Raw genomic sequence first — 22,241 nt, 5'->3', positions numbered from 1 at the left:
AACAAACCATTGATAGATATGTTTAACACCATCACGCGCATTCACCAAAAACAGCCACCTTAATTATCAACGTCAATGCACTGATTGAATCATACAGTGATGAACAAATCTATCAGACCACCCTAACCCTAGCCAAAGTCAGGTTTCTGCCACAGCTGCCCTAAATGAACAGCATTGGTAATTACCAAAATCATTTTGATCTTTCTGCAATGGTTAATACAGCAACATGTAGAAGCTCTTTAACCCAAATGATATTTTCAATGCTAAAATAGAATTATTATTGTTATCCATGAATTTTACAATTTACTGATTTACAAAAAAAATGAAAAATAGTAAAGCACATTAATATTTCTTGATGAATATGTCAAATTATAGTTATTTACTGTCATTCCTGAACAGAAAAATGAGTTTTAGTGGTTGAATGTTATGCTTGATTCATTTCTGACTTCTCAGAGAAGCCCAGTGAGCCGGCTCACATTTGGGTGAATTCAGTTTGAAATTCCTCATTCCTGTTCAAAATGTTAAAACATGGAGAGCTCAGTGAAAATGAAAGAGTCCGCATTAAAGCACTTCATGATGCTGGATGGTCTCTGAGACAGATTGTATTGCACTGTATGTCCGTATTTTACCACCCTGCCACTGTCAGACCCTCTACAGCAGAGTTACTCAGCGTGTGGCTCTTCTGAGCCTTCATTTGAACATTTTTGTTGCCCGGAAAACCTTAAAAAAGTTCAACTTTGACCTCAGAAATTATCTATTGTAAGCTACGTTAATCCCCCCTTCCTTTATTTGCCACTTTTAATCTGTCTGCTTTTTAGGCCCATTTTTGACACTTCTTTTTGCCTCTTTTATCCTGCTTTTTGCTGTTTGCATTTTCCCCACTTCTCACCCATTTAAGCTGCTTTTTGCCATTGAACACCAGTTTTTCCCATTTTTGCCACTCTTGCTGCTTTTTGCCCATTTAAGTCACTTTAACTCATTTTTTGCCACATTTTTACCGCTTTTTGACCATTTTTGACCTATAACTCATTTTTGGGTTATCCATTTTTGCCACTTCAACTTATTCTTTTTGCCACTTTAGCCTATTTTTGCCACTTTTCACCTTAGACTGTGGCTCTTGTAAAGGTATTTTTCAACAGCTCTTTGGTCGAGCAGGGTTGAGTAACTCTGCTCTACAGTGTGATGGATACCTCTCCAAGAGAGATTATCCTGAAATATGATATTTTGGACATGTATGGCTTAAAATAAGGAATATAAAGTGCAAGTTAGAGTTAAAAAGCTGAAGCTAAAAGTTGGCATAAATGTTTTAAAAGAGTTAATGGATTCTAGAGAAGGAAATCATGTTGAAGGTATAGGCCAGAATGGAGATAAATAAATCCTTCTCTTAAAGAAGTGTGTGACAGTACGACTATAAAATGCTACAAAAGCTACAACTTTAGCCTGCAAACTCTCAAATATAAACACTCACTTATGTGATGCTTTTTTCTTTGTCTTTCTTTCTTCTTTCTTTCTTTCTTTTCTTTCTTTCTTTCTTTCTGTTTTTCTTTTTCTTTCTTTCTTTCTTTCTTTCTTTCTTTCTTTCTTTCTTTCTTTCTTTCTGTCTTTCTTTCTTTCTGTCTTTCTTTCTTTCTTGCTTTCTTTCTTTCTTTCTTTCTTTCTGTCTTTCTTGCTTTCTTTCTTTCTTTCTTTTTTCTTTCTTTCTTTCTCTTTCTTTCTTTCTTTCTTTCTTTCTGTTTTTCTTTTTCTTTCTTTCTTTCTTTCTTTCTTTCTTTCTTTCTTTCTGTTTTTCCTTTTCTTTTTCTTGCTTTCTTTCTTTCTTTCTTTTTTCTTTCTTTCTCTTTCTTTCTTTCTTTCTTTCTTTCTGTTTTTCTTTTTCTTTCTTTCTTTCTTTCTTTCTTTCTTTCTTTCTTTCTTTCTTTCTGTTTTTCCTTTTCTTTTTCTTGCTTTCTTTCTTTCTTTCTTTTTTCTTTCTTTCTCTTTCTTTCTTTCTTTCTTTCTTTCTGTTTTTCTTTTTCTTTCTTTCTTTCTTTCTTTCTTTCTTTCTGTCTTTCTTTCTTTCTTTCTTTCTTTCTTTCTGTCTTTCTGTCTTTCTTCCTCCTCCCCCTCGTCTCCCCCCTGCAGCCTCCCGTCCAGCTGCAGAGGAGGAATGTTAAACCTGATCTGTGACGTCCACACTGGATGGAAATCTGCTGATTTATGATTTGTTGATTCCCGGCTCTGGATGCATTTCAGCCGGGGTGCCTCTGAGAGTGTCAGTGTGTCTGTGAGAGAGTGTGTGTGTTGTAGTAGCCCTCTTGCTCTTCCACACACGTGTTCATGCTCTCAGACTCAAACATGGGACAGATGAAGAGTTCCAGATTTGTGTGTGTGAAATGATACAAATGAATGCACGCTGTGGGGAATGTGTCCATGTGTGTCAGGCCACATTTCAGACACTCAGCTGCTCTCACACTGAGCCTACAACACAAACCAGCAGTAGGGATGGCAGTCATCTCGAATAAGACGAGAATCCAGGCGGGAGAAAACAACTGAAACAGGCTGAATGTAACAAACAGAGATCAGATTTATTATCTTACACTCAGTTTTGATATCGACACTAAATCAGCTCTTGGCCTGGATGTTAACGCAGGCCAAAGTGTGCCAGGAATGGCCTGCAGGCTGCAGGAACGAGGAGGAGGAGGAGGCAGCGACCCAGTTGGCACAGACCCCTGAACATACTCCCCCTGTTATATTTAGATTTCCACCATCACGCTGAATACTTGTTCCATGCAGCAGCCTGCAGCTCCAAATAAAACCACAGCCTGCATGCAACAAGAGATTTGATCAAACAAAATACCCCCTTAAAAAAACAAAGAAAACTTTCATTTGGTAGTAGTACTTGGAGAAGTTCTTGCTCTTTGTTTGAATTCTTAATTCTGCAAAACTCCTGCAGAATTTTGATGTCATGATGATATTTCCTTTTCATGATGAATCCTTGTTAGAAAAGCATGATGCTCCAGCTGGAGGCATCCTTCCTAAATCTGCCTACAGTCAGACAGCGTAAGGGTAAAACCAACGGTAGATATTCTCACAGACAATTGTAGCTCCAGTTATTGTAACCTGCAGAATGCTTCAATCCTCATTTAGATGTTTGAGCAGCTCCAGTTTGGAGATTCTCATATTTTGACAGTAAATCAAAGATTTCTTCAAATAAATCTCTACTGAATTATCTCAGAAAGTCAGAAATTTAAACCAAGCAGCTTCTATCAACTCCTGAGAATGTCATATTTGCAGGAACTAAAGCTTAAGAAAAGAGGACAAAATATAGATCCATAATTTTCTGTCACAGAACATGACAAAAACAACAAGTGTGATCATGAGTCTATGGGTCAAAGTGAGAATTACTCACTAGGGATGCATTGATTGTGCACATCAGAGCTGATAGTTGAACTAATACCATAACTGACTGCTGATATTTTCTCTCTTTTTTTTTTTTTGACAACAAAACTGATCAGTTTGTCCAGCAGATCCCTTCTTCTGCCTCCTCTAAAAGCTCCAGTTATGCTATGAGCACTATTGATACCACACAGATACAACATCTACTCAGGCCACGTTATTTGTGCCGGCATCGTGGCACCCCTAATACCCCCCCTTCAGCTCCTCTCAGTGCAGCCACAGGCAGAGACAGACGTGTAAATACGGGCTAAGTTGTTTTAGGTTTGTGTTGCATGGCTGGACCCTGGAAGATGATGTGAGCTGAGATGATTTAACGTTGAGTCAGACTCTGTCTGTGTTACTCCATGCATCCTTACGGCCTCTCCTGTCCTCAGACTGCTGAATATTTTTATTTCCTCAGCGTGTTTTTAATTATTCACTGACAGGCCGACTGCAGGCTGGAGACTGACTTCATATTCCCCCTTCAGTTTAACCAAAGCAACAAGTGGAGTCAGTGAGGCGTCAATTAAAAAAGACAAAAAGGCTGTGGAAGTTTGCTGTACAAAACTAGAGCAGGGATGTTGATATCTTAAATCACAGCAGGGGCCGGATTCTGGATTTGGGTCTAACCTGAAGGCCTAACAGGGTCAAAATAACCATAAACTGTCAGCCTCATTTAACCGATTATTGGAGAAAAACGTAACATTGATGATAAATGATTTTGAGATGAATGATCTTTAACAGTTAAAGTTCTCATAAACAAAACAAAGAAAATTATGACTTTAAAAGATCAAAATTTGATATAAAAAAAATTTAAATTTTGAATTGAAAAGGTCAATATTTGGGATTAAAAGTTATGTTTAGGAGTTGAAAATGTCAGTATATTAGAAAAAATTGTAAATCACAAGATTAGAAGGCTTAAAATATAGGATACAATTCAAAATCAGAAGTTTTTAATGTCAAACTATGAGATAAAATTTTAAATTATGAGTTTAAAAGGTCAAAAGATGATATAAAAAATTTAAATTTTGAACTGAAAAGGTCAATATTTGGGATTAAAAGCTATATGTAGGACTTGAAAATGTCAAGATATTAGAAAGACATTCTAAATGAAGAGATTAGAAGGTGAAAATATGAGATACAGTTCAAAATCAAGAGTTTTTAGGGTCAAAATATCAGATAAAATTTAAAATATTGAGTTATAAAGGTCCAAAGATGAGCTAAAAATTTAAGATTTTAAATAGAAGAGGTTAAAATTTATGATTAAAATTTAAAGTTCAAATGTAAAGACAAAATTCAATTTCATGAGTTTAAAACATCAAAATATGACTTAAAATTAAAATTGTGACTCTAAATGGTCAAAATATGAGATAAAATTTAAAATATTGAGTTATAAAGGTCAAAAGATGATATAAAAAAATAATTTTGGAATAAAAAGCTCAAGGATTTGGATTAAAAACTATATTTAGGAGTTGAAAATGTCAAAATATTAGAAAAAAATTAAAACTGTGAATCTAAAAGCTGAAAATATGATATAAAAATTGAAAACCATAACTTTAAGTCATAATTGTGAGATGCAAAATGAAAACACAAGTTTCCCACATTCCTGACTTTTATCAGATGATTTTAACTCTTGACTATTTCTAATTCTTAAGACTTAAAAGGGAAATTTTCAATCATCATGGTTAAGTTTACGTTGTTATACTGGAGGAAATCTGCAGACCTCATACTGGTGGTACTGGTGGGCCAGTTAGAATAAAAATATGATCTGGAGGGCCGGGTATAACTGTGCCATGGGCCAGATTTGGCTCCCGGGCCTTGAGTTTGACCCCCCCTGTCTTAAATGATGTCCTAGAATCACGTAGAGGAGTGCTGCTGATCTGTGATGGGGTTTCTGGCTATGAATGACTTCAGTAACTTCATATTTGGCCTCATTTGAATGTTTGCATTTATAAAACCAAAGCTTGGACTTTCTCTACAGAGGGTCTTGTGTTGATATTTGCTTTGGGATGCTGCTGTGAGAATAAAGAGTTAACTGGTTTAATTGGATGGATGGATTTGAATAAATAAGCAGGTCTTTGTACTTGCTGATGCTAAATCCATTCACATTCAGGAGCATGCTTTGTATCTGAGGATTCTGTGTGTAGAGGCGTTTATAACTGTGAATGAACCTTCAACCTTAGGAGAGAGGAGTGTTTGTGGAGATGTTGCCAACAAAGACTTTGTCGTAAATTTGAGCTATGCAGAGCAGAAGAGCCTGCAGCAGAGATGCAGATAAACTGAGAGAGTCTATGGTGAAGTATGAAGGTGTTACTCTTTTTAAGAGGGCACAGACTTGAGTGTTTCAGCACCGTGATAAGGTTAAAATATTTATGATGTGCTTAAGAAGTATTTTGAGTTTGCATCCTCCCTCCTCTGCTTTTTTAGAGGAATTTAGGTCGAGTTTTTACCGCACAGAGACTTTTATTTACACTGCCGCTGTGAGTTCATTTAGATATTTAGAAGACAGCAGTTTTAATTGTTTCATTTTTAAAAATCTTTATCCATTAAATATTTTTATATTGCTCTATTTCATTCTGTGTAAATCATCCATCAGCTGGAGTTGTGTCGTCTAACAAGCCTTTTATTCTTCAGTGTTTAAATCAGAAATAATTCCTTTGAATGCGCAAATACACAGAGCAGTAAAGCTGATTTTTATTCTAAGTTTAGGGAGAAATATCAGAAAAATAAGGAGGGTTAAGGAGCTGCAAACTTCCATGCAGTCACACAGAGTGAACGAGGCTTAAATATCTTGTCGCTCGTGCGTAATCCCGCGCGTTCGTGCCCATAATTACTCCAATTTTTGTCCACATATCAGTTATTTTTAGGAGAAAGGCGTGCCTGTGCCCAACTGAGATCCCCGAGAGAGATCATGGGGGCCCTCGCGCCGGTCACGCAGAGGACACGCAGAGTTCAAAGGGTCACGAGGACATTGTCCACTTTGTCTGGCTGAAGTGTGTGTGTGAGTGTGTGACTGGCCGGCTCGAGGACAGGTCAACTTTCTCTCTCTCTCTCCCCCCCCCCTTCGGTCTGCTCATCAGTTAGTTCAACCCTCCTTCAGCAGCAGCTCGTGCGCTCAGTTTGCTTCAGCCTCGCGCTCTAAAATATAAAATGCTTAATCAGTGGTTCTCAGCTGGTGGGTTGGGACCTGATAGTGGATCGCAGAGCACTTTTCAGTGGGTCGAGGACGTACGGTAGCCCAAAGTGGACACATTTTTAGTTTTTGAATTCGTTGCGCTGTAATGATGAGTAGATTTAATTAATGATGTTAAGATCTTGACGTATTTATCTTGTTCTCTTCAGGCTAATGTTTTAGTGTCTGAAGGTCTCTAGAAAACAACGAAATGTGAATCTTATCAGAGGAAAGGGAGCAAAATAAAAAGGCTTCCTATTTTTGTTCCATGTCCACACTGAGTGATTTTCATCGGCTGGTGATCTCTCATCTCAGAGTTTCAGGATAATCCTGCTGAGAATCTCGACTCTGAATCCTAAAATCAAACCGACCAGTGAAAGAAGCGCCGACCCATCACCGCTCGTCTCTTTACATTTTTATTGACAGGTAGTTTACAGAATGACATGACAAAAACACCAACATAAACAATGTAAAAATCCATAAAATAGACGCTTTCCTGAAGGTTTTTAGGTAGTTTGGAGAATAACATCAGTAGGTTAACACCCCCTCCCACTCCCACCCCCCCCTCTATACTGGAAACAGCTGGAAAGGTTAAATTACCCCCAACCCCCCCACACCCAAATGTACATAATCCCACCGTATGGTGTGTTTTTTTTCTGTACAGTTTAAATATGAACAACGTATGAGACAGGCCTACAGCTCTAGAAGCTTCCCACGCGGCGTCCGTGTGTTTGCACGTTTACTTGAGGGTATAATTCACACAGCACGCCAACAGAAAGAGAAAATCAAAGATTAAAGTGGGGAAAGCTCTAAGAAGAGTCCAGAAAGTTCTAAACAAAACAAGTGCCTGCAAACAGGAAGTACATAAGACAAAATAAGAACTATAGGTAGGATACCAAGTTAGGTAGTTTTCTTTTTTTGGAATGCAACGAGGAGAAGTGTCTCTGATTTCTTTAGCACACTCAGCATCTTTTGTTTTTATGTGTGTGTGTTTATGAGTGTGTGTATGTGTTTCATATTTTTAATGCTCTTTGAGGTCACACGGTTACTTCTAGAGAGTCTATTATAATTTATTTTTTTAAGACCACATAGAGATGCTTTCATACTACGGAAGCCTGTTAGGGCCACTCAGAATTTGGGATTTCAATCAGAACTAAAAACTTTTTTTTCCATGGCCCTAAAATCTTCCGTACTAAAGCCTTAAGATAAGGGCTGTGTCCCAAACCACGCACTACACACTTCTACTCCGTCCTCAGAGTGCATGCTAGGCTAATGGATAGGACGCCCATGATTTCTGCATCATGTGACTTTGTGTCCAAGCTTTTTTGGCTAAGCTAGCTTTGAGCTAGCCTGGCTGTCGGTTCGTAAGATCCTGCATTAGTGTTTTATTCTTATGCTACTTGTTGGCTGGCGAGCTTCGCCATCGGATCTTCTTGAGCTGCAGTGCATTTTGGAGCGGTTTATGGTGCGTTCAATTTCTCTCGTCAGAGCTGGAAACGGCAGCGATTCGATCGAGGCTGTGAGTCAAAGTTCCTGGAGGTCCTGCAGTTTCAGAGTTGGAGTTTAATCGTTGTGCACTCACACTTTTCTGTCCAGTTTTGTCGGCTGAACATCCGGGTCATTTCTCTGCTTTGAATTTGGAACTCCTTTAGTATGAGGAGTGTGAAAGTTTGGGGTTTAGGACACAGCCTTAGAGTTTATTTGGAGGTGATGAGAGGCTTCATAAATGGATCGTTTTCCTTCCCTAGATATTATTTCAGCCCTGCTTCAGTACAAAAATTAAATAAAATCAAACAAAGGCTTCTTTTCTCCCAGAGTGTTCACTCCAGACAATGGTCTGGACAAACTTAAAGTCTTTTCTTCCTCCTCCTCCTCTTCCCCTTTTTGTTTCTGTCCTTCATCAGTTTGTTTTCACTCCGTCCGTTTCTCCTCCTCCTCAGCTCCGTTCACCGTGGAGGAAGAGGAGGAGGAAGAGGAAGAGGACGAGGAGTTGATCAGCTTGTTCTCCTTCTTCCACTTCATCCTCCGGTTCTGGAACCAGATCTTGATCTGCCGCTCCGTGAGGCAGAGCGCATGCGCGATCTCGATCCTTCTCCGCCTCGTGAGGTACCGATTGAAGTGGAACTCCTTCTCCAGCTCGAGGGTCTGATAACGCGTGTAGGTCTGACGCCCGCGCCTCCCGGGACCCCCGAAAGTCCCTAAAAGAGAGGAAGAGGAAGTGATTAACACGGAAGCTCATTTACCTGAGACTAAATTTAATTTTCTTTTCTTTTCTTTTCTTTTCATCACTTTTCCCCCCACCGGATAAATAGTTAAATTTGAGCCCCCAGTCTTTCTTAAAAGTGCGTTTTTTTAAAATCCCAGTAACTTTTACTTATATATAAATTCTAGCAAGACTTCCAGTAGAAAGTGGGACTTTTTAACCCTTGATAAAGCATGGAATCATGACGCAGCTCGTAGTTTATGAGACTCTCCACATTCATATTTGTACCTGCATCTCCACCTTTAGATAAGTGCAGTCTTTTCAAACGTCCAGCGGAGTTTACACTAAAGAGTTTGCCATAAATTGTTCTTATTTGGAGCAGAAAAAGGTGCAGTAATTTATGATGAATTTATGGGTTTAAATGATGACATAAGAAATGTGTAATCTTGGTAGTGACTGTTTTTTCTGAAGCCAAAAGGATCGTTTATGATGTGCTTAAGAAGGAATTTAACCAGCAGTTTAGGATTTTAATGAGGCAGATTTACGCAGAACCAAAACTGAGACGCTTGAAAAATAACATCCAGTCTGACCTCAAGTAATACAAGCGGCATCAATAATAATAATAATAATAATAATAATAATAATAAAAGTCAAGGATTTTAACACTCTGAACTAACAGTGCGCCAAAATAGCACATTTGCGCGTCATTACGCACGGATGTAGTAATAAAAATCAGTGTTATCCTCTCTCCCTCACAGCTTTATTTCCATTTAACCGTATTTTTGCCCTCGGTGGTAAACAAATCGCCATGTTGTCACTTTAGCAGCTTCAGTTTCAGCATCGATCCATGAGAGCCAACCGCACATATCTCCATCTCCCATAAATCCATAAATAAGAAGTCAGATAATGCAGATTATGGAGGGGCCACTCTCTTCTCTCGTTTCCATCCCCAGCCTGTCATTTAAAGGTTTGATTCCTTTTCTTTCTGTTTCCACCTCATATGTCATAACGGAGCGTTTCCTAGAGCAGCATCCAAGTCTGCCCTCTCTCCATCTTTCACTTTCAGAACAACAGCCGAGTCTGACATGGAACAAAACAGCATTAGCTTTAATTAGAGAGAGAGTAGAAATGCTTGGATGAATCAACACGAGCTGACTTTGCTTCTTTGGCTTCCAGCACGAGCTGTGCAGCGTCTCCGGGCCTGATTATGAGTGTAATATCTAATCTAGCTTATGAATAAACAGCTCTAACGGTGTCGGCGGTTCCAAGGTTAACAGTCATGAGATAACATGAGCTGGAGCTCTTCTTCTCCTCTTCTTTTATCAGCTGAGGATTGGTGGATGTTTGTAGAAAGAGGAAGAGAGGCAGATATGAGACTGAGAACTATTTTAGTGACATTTTCTACTGTTTGTGCTCCTCTCTAATCCACTTTAAAGACGGAGAAATGAAGTTAAGACTTGCGTAGTCTCGGTATTCTGGATGCTTCCCCTGTCCTAAGGGTAAAAAATGACCCGCCTTCACTTAGCTCTTAAAATAAAGCAGCTAAACTGAATTTTCAACCCAAATCTGCTTTGCACGACGAGCAGCTTGTCATTCACCACATCCTCAGTTAGTGTCTTGGTTTTCCCTTTTCAAAGTGCAGAAAGACTACATTTAATCACGTGATACTGCTCTTTTTTGACAACTCAACATCAGCTTTACGTATTTATTCTTGACATTAAATATTTAGTCTGTTCATCGTGGTTGCTTCCGTTTCTGTAGCGTTGTAAACATGTTTTTATTCGCAAAGGTTGCAGAAATGTGCAGTTTGGAGTTGAATGCGCTTCAGTAAAGGGGGCATCTAAGCTTTTTTGTGCTTCCATCTATGGTGCACCATGCTCCAGCATTAGATAAGAATAAAATACAATTACTGTGAGAAATATTAAGACTGGAGCGGGTGAATCTGACCCAAAGATAACACAAGGGTTAAATCAGGAAATGCACAGAGAGAGTGAAATAGATGAAGTGTCTGCGTGCTTTAGTTTCCTCTCTGCCTGTCTGTCTCTCTCTATCTGCTCCATGTTTTCACCCACAACACTCCCTGACAGCCTCTTCCTCTGCGCTCGCTCGGTAGCAGCTCCTCGGTCAGCAGGTCACTACAGTAAGAGGAGCTTTAACCCAAACAGAGCCGCTTTATGACGGACAATAAAGCAGCGAGCGCATGACTGAGTGACAGGCCGACAAACGGGATCGTAAAGTCAGCAGCTCGTGTGAGAGAGGAGGAGGAAACAAACGTCACTTTTCTGACGGGATCATAAAATACAACACAAACATTTAATGTGGAATCAGCTTCCGCTGGCCGCGCGCACGTTTACGCACAGGCTGCATTTAGTGTGCCATGTTTTTTTTCTATATCAAACATCTCATGTGCAATATCTCTGCTGACGTCACTTCATAGCTATTTTACATTATATTTGCATGTGTGTATTCCCATTTAATGCTGTTTAATACCAGCTGATTTCGATAATATCGTGCATCCATGATTAATTCATGTTGGCTCTTTATAAATAACAGTACCGTCCAGACCTTCCCCTTTAATAAAATTCACTCTATTTATTTGTAAATTGGCGCTATGCAAAGATTAATGGGTTGATTAATTGATTTAGAATTTACTTTTGTATTTTGACTGGTGCATCGTCATAACTCCAGACTTCTTATTTCCTAAACCATCATGGATGTGTCTGTCCTGACTCACAGCTGATTTTAATCTTACACTCACAGTAAACTTTTCAGACCCCGACCTCCAAAATATCAGCGCCGGAGTCTCTGGACCCCCACCGTCCTTGGAAGTGGTTCATGTTGCGCACAGCCGTGCGCGCTCACTAACAGGCTCACTGGAACAAAAACAACCAAACGAACTGAAAAGATAATCTTTCATTTATTGAGAGAAAGCCTGGAAGCAGCAGACGTAATCTGTGCGTAAAGACTGTCCCAGACATAAGAAGGCACAGGTGATGTCTGCGTAAAGAGCAGCAGACCCCTCCATCATTTCTGTCATGTCATAACTTAAAGTTTCATTTCAGCATAAATATCCCCTGCGGTGATGGCTTTTATCTAAAACTGAACCCAAGTATGTCTTTATTTTAAACAGATAAATTTTGTGTTATTTTTGGAAGACATTTCTCGACCCCCCGGGGGTTCCTGACCCCCACATTGGGATCCTCTGCTCTATTCTGTCGTAAATGTGCAGAAGGAGCGGCACACACTCACCGTTGCACGCATTCATGCGCTGCATCCATGGATAAATGGGCGCTGAAGCTGCTTGTTTGTCCTCCATGCTTTCACCAAACAGTCCTTTAGCGCTCAGCCCCGCGCACTCTGCTCTCTGCTCCTCCAGGCTGCACGGCAGCTCCTTGTCCCGGTAGAAGCTCGTCGCCGCTGCTGCTGCAGCTGCGGCCGCTGCCGTGGCATAGTCGCAGGTGCCTGCTCCGTTTGCGCCCCCTACAGCCGCCCGGTGCCCGCCGTACGCTCCGTTAGCAGCCTGCTGGTAGTACGAGGACGCGGGGTAGGCTTTCTCCTGGCTCGCTCCATACGCCACGGTAACGGCGGCGGCCGGGTAGTGTCTGAGCGGGTGATCGGCGGCGTATCCCGACGAGTAGAGCGGGATCTGACCCAGGAACGACTCTGCTGCTGCCTGTCCGCCGCCTCCCGTTCCCGGTAACGTCACCGGGAAAGAAGAGTTGACAAAATAAGAACTCATCGGGAGAAAGTGAAGAAGAGAAAGGAGGAGAAAAGAGGAGAGGGGAAGGACAGGAGGGCACGAGACAAACACAACAACAAGCCGAAGAAGAAGAAGAAGAAGAAGGGGACTAACGGTTAACGGTTAACGGCTCTCCCTCCCGTCCTCCTTCCTCTGCACTTTATGATTTGTTGTGTTTTATAGCCCACAGACCCACCGAGCGAGCCACGGGCTGCTGCTATCACAGTTTATCGAGGATTGGGAGGAGGAGGGGGGGAGGAGGGTAGGGGTGAGGCTGAGTGCCAGTGTGGGACAGAGAGAGAGAGAGAGGAGGGGGGAGAAGAAGAGAGGAGGGTGAGGAGGGGGACAAGGGAGAGGCAGCTGACCTCCCGTTGACCAATCAGGAGCCTCCGTGCCTGGCATTCGTTCGCTCCTTTTCCTTTGGATGGAGAGAGGAGGAAGAGGAGGGGAGGGGGGACTGGGAACCACCGAGACACCCTTCCATCCCTCCCCCTCCTCCCCCTTTCTGTTTCCCTCTCTCTAATTCTCAGATAGGTAGATCAGGAGAGATTTTATTGATCCGGCAGGAAATTGAAGTTTCATCTGCTGCATTTAAACAAACGGCAAAAATAGAACCATAGGTGTTACGGAGACGCGTAAAAATAGAAACAATGGGGCAAAGTATGCACAAGTTTGAGGAATATTAAAGTGCGCAAAAGTCTGACAGTAGAAAGTGTCATAAATAAACATCCACGTGCAGAGATATTACAATAATGCAGCTGTGGGATAAATGGGATAAATACTGATGACAACAACTGTGTGAAATTGCAGAAAGCATCTTAACTATCTCATCCAATCTCCTCACTCTTTTCTGCGCTTCCCGGTGAGATTGCGCAATCACAGCGGAATCCTCCGCGCGTAAAATTGATTCTTTCTTTCCCTCTGTGCCTTCCTCCGTCTGTTGTTGGACCCATAAAACCAGCAGCAAACACACACAAACTCATAAACACACACAGGCGCGCGCGCAGCCCCCTTGGGGAGGTTTTGCTGCTGCACCACCAGAGGCAGCCGAATAATAAAACATATTCCCGGCGCTTTGCGGGTAATACCGAGCGCATTAAAATGAATTTGGAGAGTGTAAATCACTGCCGGGAGCGCGCGCGGCTCATGTGTGGTCCCCGTGCACGTGCTCAGCGTGTGGAGTGTGTTATGGAGGTGTTTGTGGAGGTTCTAATTGGTACATTTCGACTGGTGTGATGAGGTTTGAGGACATAATCAGGGGTCTGTTCAGGTTTTATTGATGACATTGATCCGTGCTGCTGGCGCTGCTCTGTCCCGGGTCCTCTCCACAACGGGACTCTGTGCCCGTCCCGTGCTGAACTGTTCCACTCCTGTTGTGTCGTGCGTAATCAGTGGGAGCGGTGAATTATGATTTTCAGCCCGGTGACACTGATTAGGATGAAATGTAAAAGGAGAGGAGGAAAGGAAACGGCCGAGAAGTTTCTCTAATTTTTTTCTTCCTTTTCCTGACACTGATTAGAGCGCAGCCTCGCGCGCACAGGTAAAATCTATCTCCATAAACGAGCCTGAATTATTCATACAGCGACTCAAGAAGGTAAAAGGGATTAAATATCTTATTACCAGCAAATATTTACTAAAGTCTGAGTGAGTTTTAAACGCCAGTTCTCCTCCAGCAGCTTAACCAGTCATTTCAAGGCAATTAAAAGTTGAATTATTAATGAGAGGAAATAAAAATGAGGAATAAAACTACACATTTATATATTTAATGAGGAATTAATGATGGGAAATAAGAATTGGAGCTGTTCCTATAAAAAGTGTCTCATGATTTTTATTTTTTCTCAATTATAAGTTTTTAATACAGCCAATAAAAATCGGCCTAATTAAAATTTTCTAATAATTAAAAACATTTTTCATGAATGTTTAACGTGAAACCATAAATTAGAGAAATAAAGAAGAAGCCTGCAGCAGAGGTATCGTCCTCCAGTCTTCGTAGGTATTTTCATCTTATTTCATGGAGCATCATACTTTTAAAATACTGACAGAATTTTATCATGCTCTTTCACACATTTCAGTTTATTTTAACCCTTTAAAGCCTGAAAACACAATTAAAGCAAGAACTATAGAATTATAGCATTTTTGGAACTGACATGTTTATTTCACTTTCTACTGAAATCCAAAAAAATTCAAATTTGCATAAAATTTAACACACACACACACCCACACACACACATATTTATATTTATATTTTATCTCATTTGATACAACAGGTGTTTTTGCTGACTGGTAATCCACTTGAGGACATTTTTATCATTTATCAGATTGAACTCAAATATTTTTAAATTAATTTATTGATCATATTGATTAGATAGAGGTTTCATAAAAGAATGAAATATGATACAACAGGCTTTAAGGGTTTAAATTCCCTCTCCTAAATATCATGGTTTGTGAAACTTTTTATTGAAATGTACCTTTAATCTGCCTGCAGGCTGCAGTGTGTTTTTGTAAAGTGGGCCTAAAGACTATCCGTACTTCCATGCCGAGCTGATGGCGATCCTAATAAAATAAACAGATCTTTTTATGGAGTCTTGTTGCTAAATTTGCTGGAGTTGGACACGCCAACATAAAAAGGCCTTATCTCCTTTTCCTTTTTACTCCCACTTCTCCTTGGCCTCAAAAATATTTGAAAAATCTGTTTCAGATCTCCTTATCTTTTTTAAAAAAATCTCTCTTTTCTGTGCGTAAAAGGCGCAGCTCAGTCTGGGTGCTTTTCTACTTTATACTCAGAAACACCAATAATCCTCATACTGTACTTATTCAAATCAATCTCTTCTTTTCTTTGGAAAAAAAAAAGAGAAAGCAGCTGCCTCGTCCTGCTTTTCAGTGACTCTTCCAAACGGAATATGTGTCGCTGAGGTCGTAAAATAACCGCAGCCATAAATAAGTGTCCGTGTGTGTGAGAGAGTGTGTGTGAGTGTGTGTTTCCCCTGCAGGCTCTGACTCGTCTGCAGACTGACAAATAGAGACAAAGACTCTATTTTAACTTTTACTTTGCTCCCTCCCTCCCCGGCTCTGCTCTCTGTTCCCAGTCCGAGCATGGCGCAGATAATAAGTTTAATAGTGAACTCTCTCTCCCTCGGAGAGGGAATCTCTCTGCTCTGGCTTTCTGTCTGACCCCTCTCTCTCTCCATGGCAGGACGCTCGGTTTCCTCTCGGCCTTGTGGGAACGGGAAGCGGCGCATTGTGTTGGAGCTGCTGAGGTTTAATCATTAATGAGCTCAGAGAGAGGACAGCCATGATGCAGCTCACACAGTCACGGTAAATACTGCTATTCCACACTCTCATAAAGTCTGATTAGGACCAGAAACCAAGCACAGGTACTGAGGAGTACAAACTTTGAGTATCTTCACTTCTGTCTTCATTTTTGGGTAAACTTCTCACTTCTAACCTCGAGATTTCAAAGACAAATACTTTGGAGTCCTCTATGAATCATTGCTGGATGTAAGGGGGGCCTTAGAAGCCCTGAATATTTTTAGATCAGTGTTACTCATTCCAGCTCAACCAAAGAGCCACATTGTTGAAAATTACCTTTGCAAGAGCCACAGTCTGGGGAAAAGTGGCAAAAACAGCTTAAAGTATCAATTAAAATAAGTTAATGGTGGCAAAAATGGTCCAAAAGTGACAAAGATGGGCAGAAAGCAGTCAAGAGTGGCAAAAAAATGGGCAAAAAATAGAAGACAATTGAAATGTAATGGCAAAAGACAGGTTAAATGAGCAAAAAGTGGCAAAAAAAATTGTGAAAAGGGCAAAAATGGGGGAAAAAAGTTGCAAAAAGAGGAAGCAAAAATTCAGGAAAAAAGGAAACAAGTGTTATTAATTGCAAAGGTGGCTTTTTGGATGAGAAGAGGAAAAGACTGTTAAAAAAAAGGGCAAACTGGGATTAGAGTGGCAAAAACTGGGGGAAAAAATAGGGAAAAAAGGGTATTAGATGGTAAAAGATAGCTTAAGTGGATAAAAAGTGGCAAAAATTGCAAAAAAAAAAAAAAAAGTAAGATTTTCTGGGGAATAATATTTAAAATTAAGACATAAAAGAGCCACACGCCGAGTATCACTGTTTTAGATTATTGATAAAACTGTAACTCCAAGCCATTATTTTAAAAAAGCATACATGCATGCTGTAATTTAACATACCATGACCTCTGAACCCAAAAATCAACGCTCACCTTTCAGGACATTTTTGACCACTTGATGAATATTTTCTTCAACATTCATCCTCAGTGAATAAATAATACTGCAGGTAGAGGATCAAGCCCCTGTGACGGTGCAGAGATTCTCTGTGAGTTAAAATGTTTTTTTTTTTAAAGGCTGATTCTGATATTTGATTCTTTATTCCACCTGTCCAGCCTCAGGAACCTCCATAATGAGAAATCGTGGCCAAAATTCCCCTCTCAAGTGTATTTACTGAAAAAAAGTTGCAGTTTGGACCTTGGTTGGAGTGTTTGATTTAAGATAGCATGTCCATGCTATGGAAGCCCTGAGGGGACAAGTCTGCTTACACTTTATTCCACTGTTTTCTGTGATCCTGTGAACGTGTAAAATCAAGCTTGATTTTTTTTCTCAGCAACCTCATAAAATACCCAAGTTTTAAAGAAAAAAATCTCTATTATTAAAAAATAACAAGATTTACAGAAGTCAACAATAAAATGTTTGCCTTTTTTTCTTTCATGGCAGAACGGAGTACTTCCGTACACCATAGATTTATTGGCACCCACTCGTGACCCTCTGAAAACTGCTGTGACCCACTTTTGGGTCTCGACCCACCAGTTGAGAACCAGAGTTGTAACTTTCTTTTGTCTGCTTCCATGAAACATTTTTAAAAGTGCTCCATAAATGAAAGCTGCTTTTAGATTGAAATAGATCTTTGATATTTTTGGCCCTCCTCTCCTGCCATACTTATGTAATTACAGCCTACAGTGACAGAGCAAATTGAGCTGTAGATTTAAGCAGACATGTTTAGCAGCCAAAGGCAGCTAAGTGACCTCATTCAGAGTCAGGATCATGTAGCTGACATGAAATATGCAGCACAGCAGCTTAGCATGGATGCTAACCATGCTAACTGAGGTTTGACTGGAGGCTGCTTGTGGTTCAATTTGGGAGAAGAAGGAACAAACAAACGGCGACAAATGGCAGAGAGAGAGAGAGAGAGAGAGAGAGAGGAGAGAGAGAGAGAGAGAAGGAGAAAGAGAGAGAGAGAGGGAGAGAGAGAGAGAGAGAGAGAGAGAGAAGGAGAAAGAGAGAGAGAGGGAGAGAGAGAGAGAGAGAAGGAAAAAAGAGAGAGAGAGGGAGAGAGAGAGAGAGAGAAGGAAAGAGAGAGGAGAGAGAGAGAAGGAGAAAGAGAGAGAGGGAGCATTAAGAGATGATATAAGCACATACCAACTGTCACTACTTTCACTTTCCTCTTCATAATTCGCATACTTCAGAGTACGCAGGCTTGAACCCTTCTGCTTGCTGTAGATAACAATTATAAGGACGTTAAACACACACACATACCACCACCCCCACCCCTTTTTAAGATCCTGATCATCACTTTCTACTAAAGACTTTAATGCAGTTATGATCATTCAAATCATGCTTTTATCAGGCATATCTGACCAAAAAGAAAACCACGTTTGCGACTTAAACTGGAAACTTTTCTGTCCAGTTTCATGATTCAAGACAAAAAGAAAACCCCGAGAGTGTTAAAGCGGCCCCACACACCCCAACCATTAAACCTGTGTCTGTGGTTTGACTTTGAGTGTCTGGCTTCATCTTTCTAACATTTTTATCAGCTTTGGCCCCACAGAGCATCGGCTCATCCTCCTTTTAGTCACGATTAAGTCGACAGAAGTGAGGGAGAATTAAACTTTAACACCATGTTTTACTGAAGCATAGTCACCTTCATCTCTGCGGTTCAGGGGCGTAGCGAGGGATTCAGGGCCCCTAGAAAGAATATTACACAGGACCTCCCTTAGCCGGCTAGCCAAGCAGCAAATGTTGCATCATTTTTACAAATATATATGCATTTTCATGTATTTTTAACCATAATTTCCCAATTTATAAGCACTTTTTTCTATGGCTAAATTAAATTACCTTGCATTATTTTGCAGTGCTGGACCACACTATCTGGACATTTTTAAGAGAGGGGCTCACAGGATTGTATTTTTCTCTATTTAGTACAAATATCAGTCTGACTGATTCATTTAGTCTCTTCTGATACAGTAATGACACTAATTATTAAGAAAAATTAAATAACAACACACTTTTCATTGTAGGCATATGGAAGCCCATTTCTGCCACTTAAAAAGAAAAATGTGGAAGTAAGGAAATAAAAAAAGACATCTAAAGTCATAATTATGAGATTAAAATGTAAAATTATGAGATTAAAATGTAAAATTATGAGATTAAAAAAATCATAATTAAATGATACAAAGTCCAAAATATAAGATAAAAGGTAATTTAGTCAATTATAACTTTTTATGTCATAATGTTGACTTTTTAATTCATGATCTTGACTTTGTATCTCATATTTACTACTCTATTCCTCTAATTCTGACTTTTTATCTTATAATCATTAGAGCTGGATATTGTTAAAAACCTCACAATTCGATTTGATATCGATTTAAATGCTTCGATTCAGTAAGAAGTAGAAATACACAAAGAACCTGGTGACAACTGTTTAATAATTATTTCCACGCCCATGTGAACATATGTGGTAGGTCACCTCACATTTTTGAGCAATAAAACATCTGAAAATAAAAATTTGCACAATAATAACGTATTCGTGCACATGGAGTGCAAAAGTGAAAAACATGCCAGTTCTGCATAAACACTGAAAAAGTAAAGTGTAAACTTCAATAATATTTCTTTCCTCTTGGAAACAGCGATAAACCTCACATGACGTGGTTGTGGTTGGTTGTTGTTTGGTCGAGTGCGGCCTCCGTCCACACGCACAGCGACCCCCACTGGCCAGGAGGTGAACTGATTCAGAGGATTTGCTGAATCGATATTAAACTGGGGAGGAAATATTGCAATGCATGGATATTTTTACCCATCCCTAATAATCATGACCCTAATCTTATAATTCTGACCTTTTATTTCATAATTATGACTTAGATCATTTTTTCAAGAATTGCTGTACTTTCACTTTTTTTTTTATTTGACCCAAATGGGCTTCCATACAGGCGTCTTAAGGACCCCTCCCTACTGTAGGCCCAGGGAATCAGTACCCCCCCCCCCCCCCCCCCGTGCTACACCCCTGGGCTACTAGATCAAAGTAACACTGAGCCAATGAGAGCCTTCTCCAGTAGCCAGAGTGGCTAACACTGTAGAATGAGTTGACCTTTTCACTACGTCATTCGCCCTTTTAGGGTTTAAAAAAAATCGAACTTTCTCCAACATCAACCTGAATTTTACGCACAAACCAAAAAGAGAAATGGACTGTAAAACAGACCTTTAAAGAAGAGGCTGCAGCATCATGAAGCCACCTCAGATATTCAGGTTATTGGCTCCATTAGTAGAGAGATTCTGTCACGTGAGCCTCAGTCTGAGCAGACCGGGATTAAATGGAAGAATACTGGCACTGATTGAATATTCCATGGATAGGCTGCGAAATAAAATAGATATTTAGAAGATAAAGCTCAGATTTTGCATCATATAATAATATTTAAATCTCTGCTGGTATTTTAGTAAGTTTTGAACTTTAAGCTGCCTTGTTGGGCTAAAATCGAGAACTTTCCCGCCTTACTTCACAGGTGAGCTGAAGGGTAGAAGAGTTCATCGATAATATTGATCATTTGCATACTGAATGGGTTCAGCTTTATAGATAATGCGCGTGCAGTGTTGACGATCACGTGCAGCAGCTGCCAGCAGGCTTCTAAATAAATGAGGACAGATGTGGCCAATCAGACTCTTTTATTCTACATAAAAATGAACTCAGAGCAGAAATGTGCCGCTGGGTTAGAGCTCCACTGCTCCCTGGGTTTTCTTTTTAGCCTTATTTGGTTTAAATCGATCATTTTAACCTCAAATTTGAGGACACAAGTATGAACATGTAAAGGATATAGTTAAAGGTTATCAGGATTGAGAGGACGAGTCTTTCTGTCAGCAGGAGGCGGCACGCGCAGAGAAAATAATTCGCCTGATAATGATGCGTAAGAGTTAGTTTAGGCTTTTAAAATGGTGATAATTAGAATCTGCAGGGCTTTAATATCTGGTTATCAAGTGTGTGAGCATGCGCAGTGAATGTTGACTGTGATCGAGCAGCAGAATAAACAGCGAAGAGCTGCAGAAGAACTCCAGGAATCTGTGAAACTTCAGAGATTATCGTCAGTTAAAGCTGAAGGAGTCCGACTGCTGCTTCTTTATGGCTTTATGGCTCCTCTTCAGCCTGTGTGCGCGAGGCTGACCTCGGGACTTTTATGGCTTTATGGCCGTTTATGACTCCTTGTAAAGTCCGAGGAATGGCGACGGAGTGAAAAACAGGCCCGAGGAACAAATGTGCTGCTGCAGACAGACTGTACAGTTCATCTGCGGTTCATCTGTGCGCCGGCGCAGCTCCAAACACTCTCCTCACACACACACACACACACACACACACAGACACACACAGACAATAATTAACCGTCTATGAAATTAAACCTCCAAACTACTTTACTAAATACTCACGCTTTTCTCTTTTCCCTAGAATCACATTCCCAGGTCTGAAGAGGGATGGAAAATATTCCAGGAATTCCTCACGCTCTGCAGCTGTAGGTAAGAATCCTACCATGGCCAAATATTTGAATTTCTAGATTTAAAAACAGCATTTTGAAAAAGTCTATAAAATATGTGCTTTAAATCTGGAGGATGTTTCAGTGCTCTTTATTCAAGTCTGGAAGGGAACAGAGTCTCCAGCTTTAATTTTTCTCCTGTTTCTAAATAAATGTCTTAAAAATCTTTGTCCTCGGATTCTGCTGATTTTTGTGCGTCCTCGTGAGCGACCTCTCTGAGAAAAGTTAATACCAAACCAGACAAACTGCCTCACTCTGCCAATGTTTCTGATCGTCTCCAGGCAGCGCGAGCCGGCCGGACGCGTCCTTCACGCCACCGTGAGCTCGTGCTCAGGGTCAGTTCACCGAACTGTTACCGCGGGGCGCGAGCGCACGGTCACACCAGCACAAGAGCCCCGGGACGAGTTAAAGATTAACGGAGGGGAGAGTGAAGCATCACGGGAAGGAGAGAGAAGGAGGCTCACGTGGACAAGTACGAGAAACATGCTTAGAATTATTATCATCATTTTTATTAGTAGTTTTTTATTTTTTATTATTTTATTTTATTTATTATTGTTGCTGTTATTATTATATTTGTATTAATTTTTATTATTATTATTTAATTTGTAATTATTACTGTTATTATATTTTATTACTTTATTCATTTATTATTATTATTTGTTTATGTATTATTATTTTATTATTTATTTATTTATGTATTATTATTGTATTATTTATTTATTTATGTATTATTATTTTTATTAGTATTAGTGTTATTTTTATTATTATTATTAATGCTGTTCCTTAAGTTATTCTTCCCTCTGTAAACTTTGATTAACCCCTTAAAGCCTAAAAACACAAATAATAGCCAGAAAATTCTATTTTCTTTCTTTCTTTCTTTTTTTATGAAATGTTTATTTCACTTTCTAC

The 22,241-nt window shown here is 40.0% G+C and overlaps 1 protein-coding gene and 1 long non-coding RNA gene across 2 annotated transcripts in view; one reads left to right on the top strand and one right to left on the bottom strand.

The window, feature by feature from the left end:
• LOC121529404 overlaps window positions 1–21,881 on the top strand; it is an 83,333-nt gene extending 61,452 nt beyond the window's left edge. Inside the window, exons 2-4 of the long non-coding RNA XR_005993574.1 lie at window positions 15,722–15,843; window positions 21,248–21,315; window positions 21,614–21,881. This is a non-coding gene — a long non-coding RNA (uncharacterized LOC121529404). The remainder of the gene's footprint in view (window positions 1–15,721; window positions 15,844–21,247; window positions 21,316–21,613) is intronic.
• Window positions 7,203–12,773, bottom strand: hoxb6a (homeobox B6a). The gene is made up of 2 exons (XM_041817216.1): window positions 12,039–12,773; window positions 7,203–8,784 (listed from the first exon to the last, which is right to left on the bottom strand). The coding sequence occupies exons 1-2, from the start codon at window positions 12,526–12,528 to the stop codon at window positions 8,498–8,500; spliced, it is 777 nt and encodes a 258-aa protein (XP_041673150.1). The 5' UTR covers window positions 12,529–12,773; the 3' UTR covers window positions 7,203–8,497.
• Window positions 21,882–22,241: the final 360 nt, after the last annotated feature.

The sequence above is a fragment of the Cheilinus undulatus genome, linkage group 21, assembly GCF_018320785.1.
Source record: "Cheilinus undulatus linkage group 21, ASM1832078v1, whole genome shotgun sequence".
In the NCBI taxonomy this organism is placed as follows: domain Eukaryota; kingdom Metazoa; phylum Chordata; class Actinopteri; order Labriformes; family Labridae; genus Cheilinus; species Cheilinus undulatus.
Note: the sequence above shows the minus strand (reverse complement) of the source record. Positions and strands in the feature narration are given on the sequence as shown.